The sequence below is a fragment of the Cnephaeus nilssonii genome (assembly GCF_951640355.1).
Source record: "Cnephaeus nilssonii genome assembly, chromosome: 5".
Taxonomy (NCBI): domain Eukaryota; kingdom Metazoa; phylum Chordata; class Mammalia; order Chiroptera; family Vespertilionidae; genus Cnephaeus; species Cnephaeus nilssonii.
In genome coordinates, this window is record NC_137076.1 from 30603883 (window position 1) to 30622151 (window position 18269).

The 18269-nt window shown below is 56.6% G+C and overlaps 2 protein-coding genes across 2 annotated transcripts; both read left to right on the top strand.

The window, feature by feature from the left end:
• The first annotated feature begins 281 nt into the window (after nucleotides 1-281).
• On the top strand, nucleotides 282-9562 carry SLC39A3 (solute carrier family 39 member 3). Its single transcript, XM_079771519.1, has 4 exons — nucleotides 282-397; nucleotides 1071-1191; nucleotides 1823-2136; nucleotides 5372-9562. The coding sequence occupies exons 3-4, from the start codon at nucleotides 1927-1929 to the stop codon at nucleotides 6104-6106; spliced, it is 945 nt and encodes a 314-aa protein (XP_079627645.1). The 5' UTR covers nucleotides 282-397; nucleotides 1071-1191; nucleotides 1823-1926; the 3' UTR covers nucleotides 6107-9562.
• Nucleotides 9563-14006: 4444 nt separating this feature from the next.
• Nucleotides 14007-17471, top strand: DIRAS1 (DIRAS family GTPase 1; the record flags this gene model as incomplete). Its single annotated transcript, XM_079771522.1, has 2 exons — nucleotides 14007-14024; nucleotides 16807-17471. Exon 2 carries the CDS (start codon nucleotides 16875-16877, stop codon nucleotides 17469-17471), a length of 597 nt encoding a protein of 198 aa, XP_079627648.1. The 5' UTR covers nucleotides 14007-14024; nucleotides 16807-16874.
• Between the last annotated feature and the right edge of the window lie 798 nt (nucleotides 17472-18269).

The window sequence follows — 18269 nt, forward strand, 5'->3', positions numbered from 1 at the left end:
CCTGTAGGAAATCGTGTCCCGCAGGTGGCCAAGGCTCAATCTGAGCGGGATTCAGCACCAAGTGCCCCTGGACAGCTCTGGAAGCCAAACCCTGCCGGAACCGTTCTATTGAGGTTGTAGTTTCCCACCGGATCTGCCCGGGGCTGTACCTACCGCTGAGAGGAAACTACTTTTCCGCGTTGGTCGGAGAGGCGGAGTCTCAGGATGAATGGCAGACATTGCAGCCAATTAATGGGATGTCTGGGCCCTCAGTGCTTGGGAAGGCCAATAGGCAGGGGCGTAGGCGGGGCGTGAACTGCGCCTCGCCGACCCGGGCCTCCACCTGGGGCGCCACTGTAGGGTCTAGACCGCGCTACGTTTGAGCGGCGGGAGGCACTGGCGGGCGGGCCTTACGGAGGTATGTGTGGGCCGGGGCTGGGGCCGGGGCCGGGGCCGGGGCCGGGGCCGGGGCCGGGCCGCGGCCTGGGGGCGGGGCCGGGGCCTGGCGGAAACTATCCAGCCCGTTAACCCAGGCCCGGCAAGGCGTCTGCCCTTTATCGGCGAGATCTGTGTGATTTGCGATGGTTCCACCTGCAGAGCATGAGTTGTCCTCTCTGGGGAGGGGCCATGTGAGCCTCGTCCTCCGCGGGGCGCCTGGTGCCTCGCGGGACATACAGAAGGCGCTCAATTCGTGCTAAATAAATGAATGAGTCGTCCGGTTCTCCGCTCAGCCCTTGCTTTGAGAGCGTCAAGGCCACCCTCACCCCCACTCCACAGACTGGGTCATAGGGACTCCTAGCAGATATTTGTTGGCCGCCTACTGTGTACCTGGCTTTGGGCTGGGGAAAACAGAGTCGCTGTCCCCACAGATGTCGCAGGCGAGGGCCAGTGCGGACATTCCGGGACTTAAATTATGTAGTTCTCTGTAGCACATATAATGCCAGAAAAATGTCAGGCAGTGGGATGGGAGAGACCTCCAACTGGTGGCATCTGAGCTGAGACCTGAAGAGCTCACTGAAGTGGGGGGTTGGGCGAAAACGTGAGGACAGGGGAGCAGCCAAGGTCCCTCGTACTAACGGTGACATTTTCAGGTCCAGAGGGAAAACTGCTCCACATTGGCCCATTGAGTCATGTAAAGAAGGCCACATGCTTCAGCACATCCGTTTGTTCAGCCAGCCGTTACTGAATCTCTGTTGTGCACCAGGCCTCTGGGTAGGTACAGGGGATACCGTTTAGGGTGGAAGTCGGCCAGGGGAGGCCCTTCTCTGGGGTCCTGGAAGTAGTGACTTGAAAGACAAGATGTCATTGGAAGGTCATAGAGAGAAATGTTCCCGTCTGAGAGTACAACCCACGCAGAGGCCCTGAGACAAGAATGGACTTGGCACCTTTAGGGACCACAAAGGCCAGAGTGAGTGCGGGGAAGCAGGAACCGATGGCCTGGAGCCTTCACCTCAGGGCAAAGCATTGGGATTTTACGTGAGGTCTGTGGGGAACCAATGGAACAACACCACCTGATAGAACATTCCGCAACAATGGAAACATTCTCTGTGCTGTCCAGTATGGTGTCTATTAGACTCGCGTGGTTATTGAGCACCTGAAATACAGGTAGTTCAGCTGAGGGGCTGAATTTTACATTTTCTTTACTTTTAACGTAAACAGACACATGTGGCTAGTGATTGCTGTACTGGATATCGCAGCCATGGATAAGTTTATGCAGGAGGCAGGGATGTGTGCCAGGCCTGGAGTGGGGTGAAGTATGAGGGGGAGGAAGGCAGGATGGGCTTGGTCACTAGATCTGGTCAGATAATCCAATGGCTGATGTGATTGTCCCTGGTGTTTACAGTGGCTGGACTGAGGCATGAGCCCCTGGTAGCACATCGTGGGACGGGAGTGTGCATCCCCACATGGTTTGGCCCTGCGGTGACCATAGCAGCCCAGGCTGTCACCATGGTGAAGCTGTTGGTGGTCAAAATTCTTTGCATGGTGGGCGTGTTCTTCTTTATGCTGCTGGGTTCCCTGCTCCCTGTGAAGATCATCGAGACAGATTTTGAGAAGGCCCACCGCTCGAAAAAGATCCTCTCGCTCTGCAACACCTTCGGAGGTGGGGTCTTTCTGGCCACCTGCTTCAATGCTTTACTGCCTGCTGTGAGGGAAAAGGTAAGAGCTCCCCGGATGGTCTCAGCCATACAATGCCAAGGGTCTCTGATGCTTTTTCAGCTCTGACCCTGAATTTGGTGGGAGCCTTTACACCTAAGGGTGATGGAAAGTAGAAAATTAATTTGCTGTGTGACCATGAGTTGGTTGCTTTTCTTCTCTAAGCCTTCCCTGGTGAAGAAGGGGTTTAAACTAGACCTGGGGTTCCTAACCGGTGGGCTCATTAGTTGTTACTTAACCAGACCATCTATCCCTGGGAGCATACACTTTGTACTGAAGCTGGCAGTTGTGGCCTCTCTTCAACTCCTGTATTAGTCAGCTATTGCTGCGGAACAAATGATAACAAATGTAACATCTTAAAACAACACACATTTATTATCTCACAGTCTCTTTGGTCAAGGGTTGGACACTGCTTAGCTGGGTCATCTGCTCCAGGTTCTCAGGAGGCAACGATCGAGGTGTCTACTGGGCTGTGGTCTCATCTCAGGGTTCAACTAGGGATGGGTCAATTTCTAAGCTAATGTAGTTGTAAGGTGGGTTGTCAGACTCAAGGCCTAGTTTCTTCCTGATTGCTGGCTGAGAGCTGCCCTCAGTCCCTTGTCCCGTGGGCCTCCCCAACATGGCTTCTTGCTTCATCCTTAAGTTGCAACCTGTGCCTGGATTTCTGACATTCAGATCTGTGAGATGATGCTTTTGTGTTACTTTATACTGCTAAACTTACGTTCCTTCATTACACAGCACAGGATAGTCATACAGTTGGCATAGATGAGGTTAAATTAGAGTCTTGTCTGACGGCTTCTGCACCCTCAGTACTACTTTCAGAATTGCCCCCATTTCTTGTGTTCCCACTGTATCACCCCTTCTCATCTTCCTACTTCACATCTGGCCTACTATAATGGCCTTACTCTTCTCTATCCCCCTTCAGTGCACCTGGCCCTTTCAGGGTCCTCCAGAAACCACTCCTGTGCTGCATCCCTGCCCACAGACTTCCCATGCCTCATCAGCTCAGGTCCCTCCCAGCCCTCACCTAGTCGTGCCACAGGGAGAGCAGTGCCACAAGCTGTGGCTTTTGTGTGTCTGTCTTGTCTTTTCCCATCCATGTTTACCCTGCTGGGTGTAGTTTGTGTTTGTCATGAGCTGGTCTTTCCCCCAGTGAGGCACATGCAGGCCTCCATGAGACATTTAGCAAATGAATGAAATGGCTTCTCTACAGAAATATAGCCTTCTGCTGCAACAGGGGTTCCCATCCAGGGGTGACTCTGCTCACAAGGACTATGGGGCCATGTCTAGGCACGTCTGTGGTTGTCATGACTGGAGGTACTCCTGGCTTCAAGTGAATGGGCGTCAAGGATGCTGCTTAACACCCCACAGTGCCCATGATGACCCCCACAGAGAATGACCCTGCCCCAATGTCAACACCTCCCCCAACAAGTTATGACAACCAAAATGTCTCCAGACATAGCGCTTCTCCCTTGAGAGCAGGATCGGCCCAGTTGAGAAGTCTGTGTGTGTGTGAATGTGCATGTCCAATCACAGGTTGTAATGAAGGTTGTGAGGGAAAGAAGAGATTGGGGCAGTAAGTAGAGATTGGGGTACCTGGTTTAGGTAGAGTACTTGGAAATTATATGTAAGCCAAGACCCAAAGCATGAGCATCCATTAGCTGCGAGTAAAACTGAAGGAGGAACATTCTGGACAGAGCCGATGGCACAGCCCCAGGGCTGGAAAGAGCTCAGTGTGTGCAAGCATCCTTACAAATCCAGGGAAAATTAACCCGTGCTTCGAGGGGCCCACAGCCCACTTTGCTGGACAGTGCCTAAAACTGCATTGTCCAGTGTGGCAGCTGCTTGGCATGCCTGGATAGTCAAGTTTCAGTGAATTACAATGAGTACAATTCAATATGTCAGTTCTCAGCTGCGCCAGCCATGTTTCAAGTCCTCACACATAGCTAGTGGCTCCCATATTAGACAGCACAGACAGAAAGTATATCTAGAACATTCTATTGAATGGTGCTGACTCAAGGGATCTGATGGGTGTCTGAATGTGCTGGCAAGCCTTTACCCAGGAGGCTGGAGTAATGGGAAGACCCTGGAAGCAGCCCCATCTGGATTATATGGAAGCAAACCCCATGCAGGTGTTGGGGCCAGAAAGGCTGGTTTATATCACAGCAGTGGAGGCCGGAAGTCCTAGATCAAGGTGTCAGCAGGGCTGGGTCCTTCTGAAGCCCTGAGGGGGAATCTGTTCCATGCTTTCTCCCAACTTGTCTTTTCCCATCCATGTTTATCCTGCTGGGTGTAGTTTGTGTTTGTCATGAGCTGGTCTTTCCCCCAGTGAGGCACATGCAGGCCTCCATGAGACATTTAGCAAATGAATGAAATGGCTTCTTTTTCATTCATTGCCGGTGGTGGCTGGCAATCCTTAGCTTCCGACACATCACCCCTTATCTCTGGCTGCGTCATCACATGGAGCATCTGCGTGTGTGCCTGTGTCACCTCTGTCTCATAAGGACACCTGTCATTGGATTAAGAGCCTGCTCTAACCCAGGATGACCTCATCTCAAGATCTTATCTTACGTATGAGTTTCTTGGAGTGGCAAAATAAAACACCACAGATGGGGTGTCTCAAACAACACTTATTCTCGGCCAGGGCTGGGGGCTGGAAGTCTGAACTCAAGGTGCTGGCAGGGCTGGGTCCTTCTCAGGCCCCCCTTTTCTGCCTCTGTGGTCCTGGTGTCTCTTCCTCTTCTTGGAAGGACGCCAGTTCTATTGGAGTAGGGCCCACCCAACAGCCTCATTTTAACTGAATCATCTCTTTCAAGAGACTCTCTCTTAATATGGTTAGTTTTGAGGTACTAGGGGCTTAGAGATTTGAATATATGAATTTTTATTTTGGGGAGGACACAATTCAGCCCTTAATACTTTACATATATCTACAAAGACCCATCTTCCAAATAAGGCCACATTCTGAGGTTCCGGGTAGATGTGTCTTTGGGGGCCACAATTCAGCTCACTCCGGTGAGGCCTCATGCCTCCTTTTATAATAGGGTTTTTGTTTAATCCATCAAGGATGAGCCCATCACTACCTCCCCTTTTACTTCTCATATGAATTGGGTATGTCTGTGCTTTGCTAATTCAACAGTGATGTCAGATGAGCCCTGTTGCATTGGGTCCCTGCCTCTGAACCCCTCTCACCTCTCTCCCCCTCCCTCCCTCCCTCCCTCTCTCACATCCTTCGCTCCAGCTCCAGAAAGTTCTGAGTCTTGGGCATATCACCACTGACTACCCACTGGCAGAGACCATTGTGATGTTAGGCTTCTTCATGACTGTCTTCCTGGAGCAGCTCATCCTGACCTTCCGCAAGGAGAAGCCGTCCTTCATCGACCTGGAGACCTTCAATGCTGGCTCAGATGCTGGCAGCGACTCAGAGTACGAGAGCCCCTTCATGGGGGCTGCGCGGGGCCACGCAATCTACATGGAGCCTCACGCCCACAGCCACGGGCTGAATGTCCAGGAGCTGTCCCACTCCAGCCCCCTCCGCCTCCTCAGCCTGGTCTTCGCTCTGTCGGCTCATTCCATCTTTGAGGGCCTGGCCCTGGGCCTACTGGAGGAGGGGGAGAAGGTAGTGAGCCTGTTCGTGGGTGTGGCCATCCACGAGACGCTGGTAGCTGTGGCCCTGGGCATCAACATGGCCCGGAGCTCCATGCCCCTGAGGGAAGCGGCCAAGCTGGCCATCACCGTGAGTGCCATGATCCCCCTGGGCATCAGTATTGGCCTGGGCATCGAGAGTGCCCAGGGCGTGCCCAGCAGTGTGGCCTCGGTGCTACTGCAGGGTCTGGTGGGTGGCACCTTTCTCTTTGTCACCTTCTTTGAGATCCTGGGGAAGGAACTGGAGGAGAAGAATGACCGCCTGCTCAAAGTCCTCTTCCTCGTGCTGGGCTACACCGTGCTGGCCGGCATGGTCTTCCTCAAGTGGTGAACATCCCATTGCTGTCATTATCTACCTTGGTCCCCCATCCTGCGGGAGCTCTCAGGGAGCCCCCAGGTGGAAACAGGCTACATTCCCAGCTCCCTCTCCCCCCATTGGGGAGCTCAGGCCCCCAGCCACTGCCTGCACACAGAGAGGCTACCCAAGACCAAGCTGCACCCTAGATTCTACACCCCCAGCCTCAGGGCAGCCCTATTGTAAAATACTTCTCTTAAAGGTATTTACCAAAGCTGTGTGGCCATGTCAACCTGGGCGTGGGGATCTGGCAACTCACATGGGAGGCAGGGCAGGGCATCCACATGGGGTCAGGCCAAGATCCTCCCCACACCACACACAAACTGTGGACCAGGACAGGAGCTGTTGGAGGCTCCCAGGCCTCTGTCCTCTCCCTCACTGGCTCTGTTGCTAACAGAGGAGGCCACCAGCATGGAGTGTCTGTTCTGTGGTTAGATGGGGCAGCTCTGTGCCTCCTGCCACCCAAAGCTTTGCCACTACAGGGACAGGCAGGGTCCTGGGTGCCTCAGGACTACCGTCTCCTCTGCCTTCTGGTGCTGCCAACCCCCCCCCCTTCCTCCCCCCACCCCCACCCACCCCTGTCATGGGAAGGTTGCCCTCCTGGGAGTTGGGGCTGCTGGGCCAGGGTGAGTGTGGGTTCCCTGAAGGAACAGACCCATGGGCTGAGAGATGTGCGGGCAGGGCCAGGAGGCAGCTTGGCTATTGGTTCACAGTCCCAGGTGTGCCCAGGGTCTCTGGAGTAAAATGGACTCTGCAGGTTGTGGGGCAGGGGCCAGAGACTTGGTTCCCCTCACCAGACACAAACAGAGGAAGCCAGTCCCAGGTGGTGCAAGAGAGCAGAGACTAACTGCCGAGTGCCTGGCTGGTACAAACCCTTGGTGCTATGGCAACCTCTCATTAGCTTCCATTGTTGTCCTGGCAACCTGGGGCATGCCTGGGGAGTGGGAATGGGGTGAGCCTTTCCTGGGGGATTTGCTTGGCCTGGCCTGGAGGTGTGGTGGGAGGATGCTTGGGCCTGGTGACCTGGGCTAAGTTCTGCCCAGCCTCAGCTTCTCTCAGCTCTGTCCCGGGATGTTAGGGCCACGTTCCTGCTTCCTGACTCAGCTGGGAGGCCCAGGGCCAAGGCGTGCGCCTTTCTGAAATCTCCAATTGCCTTCCTGTGCCCACCACTGCTAGGAAGAGCTGCAATGGGACCATTTAAGTTCCCCAACAAGGACAGGTCCCTCTTCCCGTTACCCTGGACTCTGTGAAGCCCTGGTCATCACACTCGCCAGGTTGGAGACTCCAGGAGCATACTGTTGCTTATCCAAAGGTGGACGCCCCAGGGTCTGGCCTGCTGCTACCTGCTCAGCCCACTAGGCACAAGGTGCAAGAAGGCATGACCTTCACAACAGCCCTGGCCGCCGCCTCTTGTTACAAGAGTCTGGGAGAGCAGGGACGTGTGTGCCAGACCCTTCTCCCTCCCCCTCCCCCCACTTTTACTATATTGACTCCTACCCTGGTGCTGTCAGCGTATTGGGCCCATTTCTAGGAACTTCTATCTAAAACTTACCAGGGGCCCGTCTCCCAACCCCACATGGCCTGGTCCTGATCTCAAGCCAAGAAAATGACCCTGTGGGTGTGGGAACATCATCCTCTGCAGCATCCTAAACCTGATGCTGTGGCCTCCACCTGCCCCACTTCACCCAGGAACTGGAAGGTTCCAGCAGGGTGGGTCACCATGGAGCCACCAGATTCTGGAGTCTGCCTTCGGCTGGGGGGATGGGACAGGGCAGGGGATAGGATAGAGGCATCAGGGCCTGACTTGGAGGTGTGGTGGGGGGATGCTCCCTTATAGGGAGGCTCAGGGACCCCTGTCCCCATGAATCCAGTGGGAACCCTACATGAGGGCAGGGGGCCCCAGCTTCATGTCCCTTCCCCCATCACCAAAAGTGCACACAGTAGGGTCCCTGCCCTCCTGCCAGCCATCGGCTTCCTGGGGTGGCCATGGAGACACAAAAAAGCCTGTCCTCCAAGCAGCTCCCACAAGGGGAACCTCAAAGACCGTGTTTTCCCTTACTGTGAGCCAGCTTCCAGACTAGCAGGCCCAGGAAGGACATTGCCACACCAACAAGGAGGGAAATCCCAAAGTGTCCTCTGCCCATCCTTCAGTTCGACATCACTGTCCCGGGTCCTTTCATCCTTGTCTCCCCAGCTTGCCTGTGCCTATCCTGCTAGGTTGTGGCCGCTCCCAGATGGCCCTCTCCCTAGGGTCCCACCAGTCCTAGCAAATGTGCTTCTAGGCCCTGTGGCGACACTAAGGCCCTGAGATGTTTGGGGAGCAGGATTGTAGGAAAGGACACGGCCTGCCCCACTAGCTCCTGAAGGCTACCCCTCCTGCCTACAGTGGGATCCAATGCCAGGAGCCACCATGAGTCAACCAGCTGCAGGGGGGATGGTGTCTCTCAACCTGTGTGGGTCAGCTTTCCCCACTTTGGCCAAGGATCAGAACATCTCCACAGTGGGGTAGGAAGAGTGGTGGGCCCATCTGGCAGAGGCTAAAGAAAAAACACTCATTCCTGAGGTCTGCCTGCCAATGGTGGCCAAATCCTTCCAGGGTCCTCTGAGGCCAGCTCAGCAGCTCCAGCCCCACCAGCTCTGACGGGAGCACTGCCATGTGGTGACAGGAGCTTTGGCTTGAATAAGACTGCAGGTCGGTTATCACCTGAGGCCCTGGACCAGCACTCAACACCAAACAGGACATTGGCCACAAAAGGCTTCATCCATTTCTGCAACTTTTGACATCAAGGGGACGTCACATGGCCCTGGGATGCAGATTCCTCCTCAGCGGTCTCAGTGAACTCTGGTTTTCAATCCAGGTGATTCTGCCCCCAGGGACTCCAGGCCATCCATCTCTGGGCACATTGGTCATCACAAAAGGATGCTGCTGTCATTGAGGGGCGGGGGGATGCTGCTCAGCACCCTAAAGTGTCCAGTACAGCCCCACCCCAGAGAGTGAACCAGCCAAGGCCCCCCACAGTCTGCCCTGCATAGGGGCTCACAGCACAGGCGACAGCTGGATGGAGTCAACTGGGTTCCCTGCTTGATCTGGAGACAAAAGAGAAGAAAATTAGAAGGCAGCATCTAGACCTCGTGGATTAAATCAACCATAATAACAGTGTGTCGGGGCTTCTGTTGTCTGCTGTTTGTGTTTCTTGTGGAGAAGTTATTATCACGGGGCGGAGAAGGGAGAGCACCAATTCATGGGCCTGTCTGCGTCTTTAGGGCCCCCAAAGCAGGCAACAAACGGGATGGTGTTTCCCAGCACACAATACCTTCAGACCTGCTCCGGCCAGCAATAGGAGAGGGGTGTGCAACCCCAGCTGCCCAGCCTGTGCCCTCTCTGAGCTAACTGTCAGCTTCAAGACAGAGCCAGTGACCCACCAATCTGACCTTCCCAGAACCACCTGCGGGTGGGGAAGTGACTGAGGCTCCCAAGGGCAGAGGGGAGCTGCAGCAGGGTGTGTGAGTGGTTCTGTGAAGACCCTAAAACCCTTCTCTGGGCTGTCAGGGTGCTTTGGCCAAATAGGATTGGAGCAGGGATACCCCCTCTGTCCCTGCGACCCTCCAGGCCTCCACAACTGCCTGGGCAAGAACAGCTGACCTGGCAGGCCTTGGTGTTCTGGCTGAGGGCTGAAGTGATTGCTGCATGCCTTGCCCGGCAGGAGAGAACCGGGTGTGGCAGGTGGGCAGTTCAGAGCCCTGGATTTTTGGGTGCATGGGAGACACTGCTGAGGCGCTGTGTTTTGAGAAAAGTACACAGCCACCACGGTTGACAGGTCCTCTCCGTTGAATGACTGGCTGGGCCCAACAAGCTGGCTGCCTGAGCAGGGTCTTCCCCTCAACACTGGAGTGCCAAGTCATTTACTGTGGAGGGCTGTCTGAACATGGGTATTGAACAGCATCCCTGGACCCCACCCTCGTGGTGCCAGGAGCACCCCCAGTATGATAATCCAGATGTCCGCAGACTGCCCAGTGTCCCCTGGGGACAGGATTGCCCTGGGAGAGATCCAGGGAAGGCAGCTCACATTCCAGGGAGGCAGTCATGCTACATCAACATGTGATCAATATCGGGGAGCAATAAGAGCCCCAAAGACAAAAAAAGCAAGGTGAAGGGAGGCGGCGACAATTTTAGCAGGGTCAATTTTAGCAACCTGGTCAGGGAGGAAATCTGTGAGGGCTATGTGTGAGTCACAAGATGGAAACTTTTCCAGCAGGGGCCAGGCAGGTGGCTTTCATCAGGACCCAGCATCTTCCACCCTGGGTTGGGGTCCAGCTCCTGCAAATGCCAACCAGCAGAATTCAGGCTCATGGATGCCAGCCCATTCATTTTTCCAAACTGGTTTCTGGCAATCTCCTTATTTTAAAATGCTGACACCAAACTTAAAAACAGATGAAAACCTTGGTGGGCCAAACTGCATCTCTGAGAGGCCATCGTGAAGCTCAGCCTCTGCTTTGTCTGCATGATTGCATTAGTCCTGGAGTGTGAGAGCAGAGAGCAGAGAATTCGACCCAGCTGCCTCTCTCACACAGGCAGCTATGCTGGGCTGGAGTGGAGGGGAGGGGTGGGAGTTGAGGGGTAAATGAGGTAGCGTGGCCCCTGCCTGGAGGGAGCATTGAGGCAGGGAGAAGACCCATGGATTGCAAGGGCAAGCGAACTGGGACTGTGTAGGTGAACGTCTGTCCCTTGCAGTTGAGAGGACTTCTGCAGGACATGGACAACAGAAGGCCAGGTGCCCGACCCTGAGCCGGGACTCCAGAAAGCCAGAAGGCTGGGTTGTGGCTTCAGAGCCCAATGGAGTTGTAGCTGCAGTCCAGCCTCTTCCCAGCTGGGCCACCTCCGGTGAGCCGATTGCCTTCTCTGCACCTCATGTACCAGAGGGGGCACAGTGGTGACTCCCCCATACACATCTCTATGCTCACGGCCTATGTTGAAGGCTGGGAGTTGAGCTGTCCTGGCTGGCCACAGGGGAGGGGGTACTACCGTCCTAGTTTTGGGTGCTGGGATGGGGATTGGCCTCTGTGCCCTAGGGAGAATGAGGAGGGGACTCTGGGCCTGTCCTCCCTGGCTCTGGAGGCTGAAAGCCTGGCCTGAGAACTATAAATAGCAACTGCAGAGTGGCACTGCTGCTGTGCCCACGATCCTGTGTATGAGTCAGCCTGTCCCAGCCTGGGATGACGCCTGCAGGAGCTAGAAATCGGCCGGAGGCCAGAGGCCCAGCCCAGCACCAGCCGGTCACTCAGGAGATGAAGGCAGGCAGGCCATTAGCGTGGTAGGGAGCTGGGCTGTTGTTTCAGCCCCTGTGTGCCCCGCAGCCCCATGTAGATCATCCCAATTGCTCCCAGCAACCCGGAGAGGCCAGACAGCAGTGATCCTCATTCACAGATGGGGAAGCTAAGGCTCAGAGGGGCACTTGGCTGGGACATGGTGATTCAGACCAGAAGTCAGCATCTGTCTGCCCACCAGGCTGCCTCCATATCTGGCTGACAGCATCCTGAGATGAAGGGTGGGGCCAGTCCACCTCTGAGGCACCCCACAGGGTGGAGGACAGGACAGAAGGGAGGTGTGCAGGGTTGGGAGAGGATGGGAAACTACGAGGACTTTTTTCATGAAGAGACTTGAACGCCAGGCCGAGAAGCTGGACCTTGACACGGAGGCAAAGGGAGATACGACCGGTGTTCGAGGAGGCGAGGCTCATGTTGAAGGCTGGGAGTTGAATGCCAGAATGGAAGAAGGCTGCTGGGTGATCCTGGGAAGCCAGAAAGGAAGCTGGTGAGACTGTCCAGGTAGGAGAGGCCTAACCCTTTGCACTCGGATGTCGAGTGTGACTCGACGCGGTTAGCAGTAGAATAAAGGAATCAAAAAAAGCAAGCGAGTGCAAAGGGCTAAGGATGCAGTGGAGGGGCTGAGTCTGGAGAAATGGGGCCCTTCAAGCCCGGAAGAGTCTGCCTGAGCCAGAGCCACAGGAACAGTGGGTCAGCAAGAATCAAGGAACCAAGAACCAGAGGGACTCGTTGGCTTCAGCTGACCATCTGCTCACACACCACATGATGGGGAGCTTACCACCTACCAAAGAGCCTCTTTCATCTTCCAACTGATCTGACCCCAGAAAGCCCCTCCTGTGGGACCCTAGTGTCCGCCTCCCCATCAAGGGCCACCTTCCTTTAACAGGCTTGGTGCCTGGGGCTGTCTCACACGCACCCCTGGCCTGGCCGCTGCACTCCAAGGTCCAGTCTCCTCTGAGATGAGCCTCTGCTCATCCTAGTGGGTCTTCAGGAAGGCAGGGGTGATGGCAACTTGTGAGCTTAAATGGGCGCACAGTCATGTCAAATGCTCGGACACTTCTGAAAGACGCACATTTATTGTCAGCTACGTCTTTGAAGAAGATAAATATTTTCATACCAGAAAACAAAAAAACAAAAAAATCCATTCCCCCGAACCCCCTTTGTTCACCTTCCACCTTCAAATGGCTCCACCAGATCCATCAAGGGCCCACCTGCCATTCTCCCGCCCTGGTGGGTTGCCCTTAGGCACCATTCCAGGTGGAGGCCCTCTTCACTTCCTTTCTGTCTCCCCCTCCAACAAACCCCTGGGATGGGGGAGTGGTTTCCAGTACACCCCCATTGCCCCAAGCCCTCTAGGGCTCCCTCTACCGTCTCACACATCTATTTATTGTTTTTATTTATTTATTTTTAATATATTTTATTGATTTTTTTACAGAGAGGAAGGGAGAGGGATAGAAAGCTAGAAACATCGATGAGAGAGAAACATCGATCAGCTGCCTCCTGCACACCCCCTACTGGGGATGTGCCCGCAACCAAGGTACATGCCCTTGACCAGAAACGAACCTGGGACCTTTCAGTCCACAGGCTGACGCTCTATCCACTGAGCCAAACCGGTTTCGGCAATTGTTTTTTTAATTTTTTAAAATTTATTTCAGAGAGGAAGGAAGAGGGAGAGAGAGATAGAAACATCCATGATGAGAGAGAATCATGGATCAGCTGCCTCCCGCAAGTCTCCCATTGGGGATCGAGCCCACAACCCGGGCATGTGCCTTTCACCGGAATCGAACCTGGGATCTTTCAGTTCTCAGGCTGACGCTCTATCCACTGAGCCAAACCGGCCAGGGCTATTTATTGTTTTTCTTTTAAATTTTTGTTGAATTTATTGGACAACATTGGTTAATAAAATTATATAGTATTTATTAGTTGGTTGATTATTTATTTATTCCACCAAAGTACCTTTTCTGGAGCCGGTCCCTGAGCTGGACCAGGACCCCCACCATCGCCAGGGTGTCCCCCTTATTTACAGTTCTGTCAGTGGCCCTTTCCTTTTTTCCTTTTGTCTCCGGGGTGACTTCCCCTCTCTCCCCTTCATGCCCAGGACCTGGTTTCCGAGCGACCCTGAGCGCGCCAGCTCCCACTCAGGGATCCAGAAGAAGCAGACCCACCTCCTTTGCACCCCGGCATCCTAGCGATTTCCCGGGTGTGCGCGGGAGGGAGTCCGGGCGGGGCTGCACGCTCTCGGGGCTTGGCGGGGGGCCCCGGGCTGGGGTCCAGGGCTGGGGACGCAGGGTGGGGGTCCGGTGCTGGGGGCGCGGGGTGGGGGTCTGGGCTGGGCTGCGCGCGTGGGCGCTGGGGCGCAGGGCGGTGGTGACCTTGGCCGGGGGCGCGGGTCCCCGGGGAGGGGCGGAGCGCGGCGCCCGGCGGGCGGGCGGGCGGGGACGGCGCGGGCACGGCGGCGGCTCGGGCGGGCGGCGGCAGCAACGGCGGGCACGCGGGGGGCAGCGGCGCGGGAGCGGACACGGAGCCGGCCAGCAGCAGCGGCGGCGGCGCCCCAGGGACGAGCGCCCAGGTAGGCGGCGGGGTCGGGGGCCGGGGCGCGGGCCTGCTGCATCCCACTCGCCTGGCCCGCGGGCCCTTCCCTGCGCGCATCTCCTTTGTCCGAGCCCCACCCTCCCGGCCAGCCCGAGGGGCCGGGCCCTCCTCCCGCCCGGCCCAGCACCGGAACCTCTCCCCAGTCCACTGTGCCCTGGCCGGGCCGCCCTCCGCTCCCACCTTGGACAGCTCCCTCTCCGCGTCCTCCCTTCCCCCACAATACCCACAGGGCGCCCCCACGGCCAAGCCAGCCCCTCTCCAGCCCTCCTCAGACCCTCTGCCTGGGTTGGCCGTCCCACTCAGCCAGGACCCCTCCACGGGGAGCCACTTGGGCCCTGGGCCTGTCTCCCCCCACCGCTGCCCGACTAGCCCTCTGGTCCTCTCCACCCAGTCAAGCCCCTCGCTCAGGAGCCTTCACTGGGCTGGCTCCCTCCCTTACTACTTACATCCTCCTCTGGCCAAGGGGAGCCCCTGGGCTCCCCCCCTGAGTGTGTCTCTCCTCTCTCAGCCCCCTAGAGCAGGCCCTCTCCCACCAAGCCTCTCATAAGTCCCTGGTTAGACCCCTGCCCCCACCCTCCTACCCCCCAATTTAGGCAAGTACCTCCCCCAGGCCCTCCCCTGGGTCCAGCCTGCTTTCTTGCACCTAAGGTTGCTGCAACTTCCCCCGTTGGGCTCTGGGGACCTAGGGCTGGGCCGATTCCCTCCTGGGGAGTCTCAGAGTGGGCTGCTTTGCACGGGAGGGGAACTCCCAGCTGTGAGGCCAACCAGGGCCAGTTCAAATCCTGCTCTGCTCTGCCCCCTCCCTGCTCTGTGACCTTGAGCCAGTGCCTCCCCCACCAACCCTCACTGCCTGAGACCCCCTCCCCCACTCCTGCCCTGCAGGAGGTGAAGGTGGTTTTCAAATGGGTGCCTGGCATGGACTAGAGGTGACTAAATGGGGGCTCCTAGTCAGAGACCCCAGGCCCCAGAGGGGCCTCTCCTGGAGATACCCTGCTGACTGGCCTGCACCCCTGCCAGGGGGTCTGCACCCAGGGCAAAGCTAGGGCTGGGTGTGGGGCAGCAGAACTGGTTGTCCCTGGCCACACCAGGACCCAGGCCAGTTGTGGTGGTGCCTGGCCGCACACTGTGTACCCATCCAGAAGGGGCAGTGGCTGCAGAGCTGGCTGGCACCCCTTGCCAGCCCCCCACCGAGTGTCCTCTCGTGTGGAGCACTGCCATACATGTCACCACATCACCAACATGCCTAGCAGTCAATCAGGAGTTAGTACTGCTAAAGCTCCTGGAAGTTTGGCTGGCACCTAATTTATGGAGTATGTGCCGGCTATTACTTCTATTGTATATCTTTTTCTGACAAACCTGGTACTTTTTGATCATTCAGAACATGCCTTCCCAGCCCACTGCAGGCCAAGTGCCTCACACGCTGAGCTCCTGTGATCAATAATCCTGACCATCCACCCTTATAGAAGGTTTCCTTGTGCCAAGCACCTGCTTAAGGGCTTTCTCCAGCTTATCACACCCTCTTCCCTGCAACTCTGGGGAGTGGGCACCGAGTTTCACAGAGAAAACTGAGGCCCAAAGACACCGAGTTACCTGCCCACATTCCTGCCATCAGGCTCACATCACCGGGCCTTACACACACACACACACACACACACACACACACACACGCACGCACGCACACGCACACACACACACATCTCTAGGGAAAGTAACTTGGCTGAAGTGAGGAAGGAGGAAGGGATGGGGTCTCTCCTGCTCTTTATAAAGAAGGACACAGATGCTGGAGCCAGGCCTCCTGTCTCCCATCCCCATTCGAGGCCTCCTCCACCTCCATCGCTGCAGGAGTTGCTATGCGCTGTGACTTCCCAAGGATGATGGACCTCTCTGAGCTCAGGAGAGGGAGAGATGATAAAAGGACCCCCTTCTGGGGAGCTTTGTGCCTGTGGATATGGACCTATTGGACCTGAATGGGAGGCCAAGGCGGGCAGACCCTGGTCTGGGTACAGAGTTTAGGGAGCAGGTATTTTTTCTCTTTGGCCTCAGTTACAATTTTCTCTTCCCCAATCTGGATGTGCATCCCTGCCTTGCTATGGGGAGTCAGAGTCATGATTTGCACATTGGGGTTCTGGAGCCTCCAGCATCAGAATCAAGCTTATGGCATGAGGGCAGGAGAATGGCTTTAAAATGCAGGTGCCCAGGGTCATGGCCCTGGCCAACTGATTAATCATTTCCAGGGCTGAGGCTGCATTTTGAAGATGTCCCACAAGGTTGAGGAGCCTCTGGGCTGATGGGAGAGCAGGGAGCCTGCGATTTTTGGAGAGAGGCACCATGTCGCCCACTTTGCAGAGGGGGAAACTGAGGCTTAGCAGCTTGCCCAGGTCACAGATCCAGGCCTGCTGGCTTGCAAGGAGCCCACGGCTAAGCTGAGAAGAGAGGGAAAAGCCCATGCAGCCGGGGTGAGTGGCCGGGGGAGCATGCATGTGGGGCAAGGAGTCACCTTCACTTCTCTTCCAGCCCAGAGTCCCCTGGGAAGGAGCTTAGGCCCCAGATTTTGTTGAGGGGAAAAGCAGAAGAGGGGGCTGGCCCTGAGCCTGCCTGCAGGGCAGAATGGCCAAGTCAGCGAAATCAACCAGAAGGGCCTTCCCCAGCCACAGGAGAAAGGCCACCGCCTCTGAGAAGCCTTTCCTCCTGCCCCCAGGCCTAGAGCTGTTCCCTCCAGGCCGGGTGGCCTTTTGCATCTGCCACTCCTCTCTGTACAGGGTCGGCCTGGGGTTCTGGCAGCTGGCACGAGCCCTCCTGGCTCCGACCTCCACCCCCGGCGTGGAAGATGCCTGAGCAGAGTAATGACTACCGGGTGGTGGTGTTCGGTGCGGGTGGCGTGGGCAAGAGCTCGCTGGTGCTGCGCTTCGTGAAGGGCACATTTCGAGACACCTACATCCCCACCATCGAGGACACCTACCGACAGGTGATCAGCTGTGACAAGAGCGTGTGCACGCTGCAGATCACCGACACCACAGGCAGCCACCAGTTCCCGGCCATGCAGCGGCTGTCCATCTCCAAGGGCCATGCCTTCATCCTGGTCTTCTCCGTCACCAGCAAGCAGTCGCTAGAGGAGCTGGGGCCCATCTACCAGCTCATCGTGCAGATCAAGGGCAGCGTGGAGGACATCCCGGTCATGCTGGTGGGCAACAAGTGTGATGAGACGCAGCGCGAGGTGGACACCCGGGAGGCCCAGGCGGTGGCCCAGGAGTGGAAGTGCGCCTTCATGGAGACCTCGGCCAAGATGAACTACAATGTCAAGGAGCTCTTCCAGGAGCTGCTCACACTGGAGACACGCCGGAACATGAGCCTCAACATCGATGGAAAGCGCTCCAGCAAACAGAAGAGGACAGACCGCATCAAGGGCAAATGCATCCTCATGTGAGCCTGGGATGCCCCCCTGCAGACAGCCCCTGTCCTGGCCCCTGTCCTGGCCCCATGCCTCTCCCCACACCATCCTGCAGCCACTGCCTTCTCCTCCTCTCCCCATCCTCCCCCAACCCCCCTCCTCTCTCTCCCTTTCACGTCCACTTCTCTGCCATCAGCCAACATCCCCGATGGGGACTCCGAGGCCCTGGTGAGCCCTGCAGGTCTGGGGCTCCAACCCAGCTCTGTTGCATCCCTCTGCCTTCTGCTCTGTCTCTCTGCCCCACCCTCCTGTCTGTACCCCCCAAAGCCAAGTGCTAGAAATGGCCCCCTTGATCTGCACATGGGAAAATGGGGAAGCTGTCTGTCCCTGTGGGGACCGAGGACACTGGATTTTCCCATCTCTGCCTGTCTCTGTTTCTCCCAGGACCCCCATTTCTGGTCCTTCCCTTTGGGTGCCCCCAGCCAGACCTGTGCTGCCCCTACCCATTAGATCACTGTGACCTTGCTGGGGAGGGACAAGTTGAAATGCACAGGAACCTTAAATTTTGTTTTCTCCTACTTGGTGTTTAACATACACTCCTTCTACTCCCCACCTCCATCCCTCATGACCTCTGGCCTGTGCTCCCTGCCCCAGGTCCTTGACCACCCTTCTCATGTCTCTCTCCACAGTTGGGGAGGGGGGGTGGCTTGCAGGATGGACCTCAGGCCATCAGGCAATAACCACAGGGCCTGTAGCAGTGCCCTGCCAGCCCAGAACCCCACTCCTCTACCAGCCTGGGCCTGGGGTGCAGGCAAGGGAGGCCCAGGACTGGCC

What these genes read in the sequence shown, in the direction of transcription:
- SLC39A3 (XM_079771519.1), top strand. Translation starts at nt 1,927, where the DNA reads ATGGTGAAGCTGTTGGTGGTCAAAATTCTTTGCATGGTGGGCGTGTTC. An exon ending in TGCCTGCTGTGAGGGAAAAG is followed by an intron (nt 2,137 to 5,371) that starts GTAAGAGCTCCC and finishes CCTTCGCTCCAG; the next exon opens with CTCCAGAAAGTTCTGAGTCT.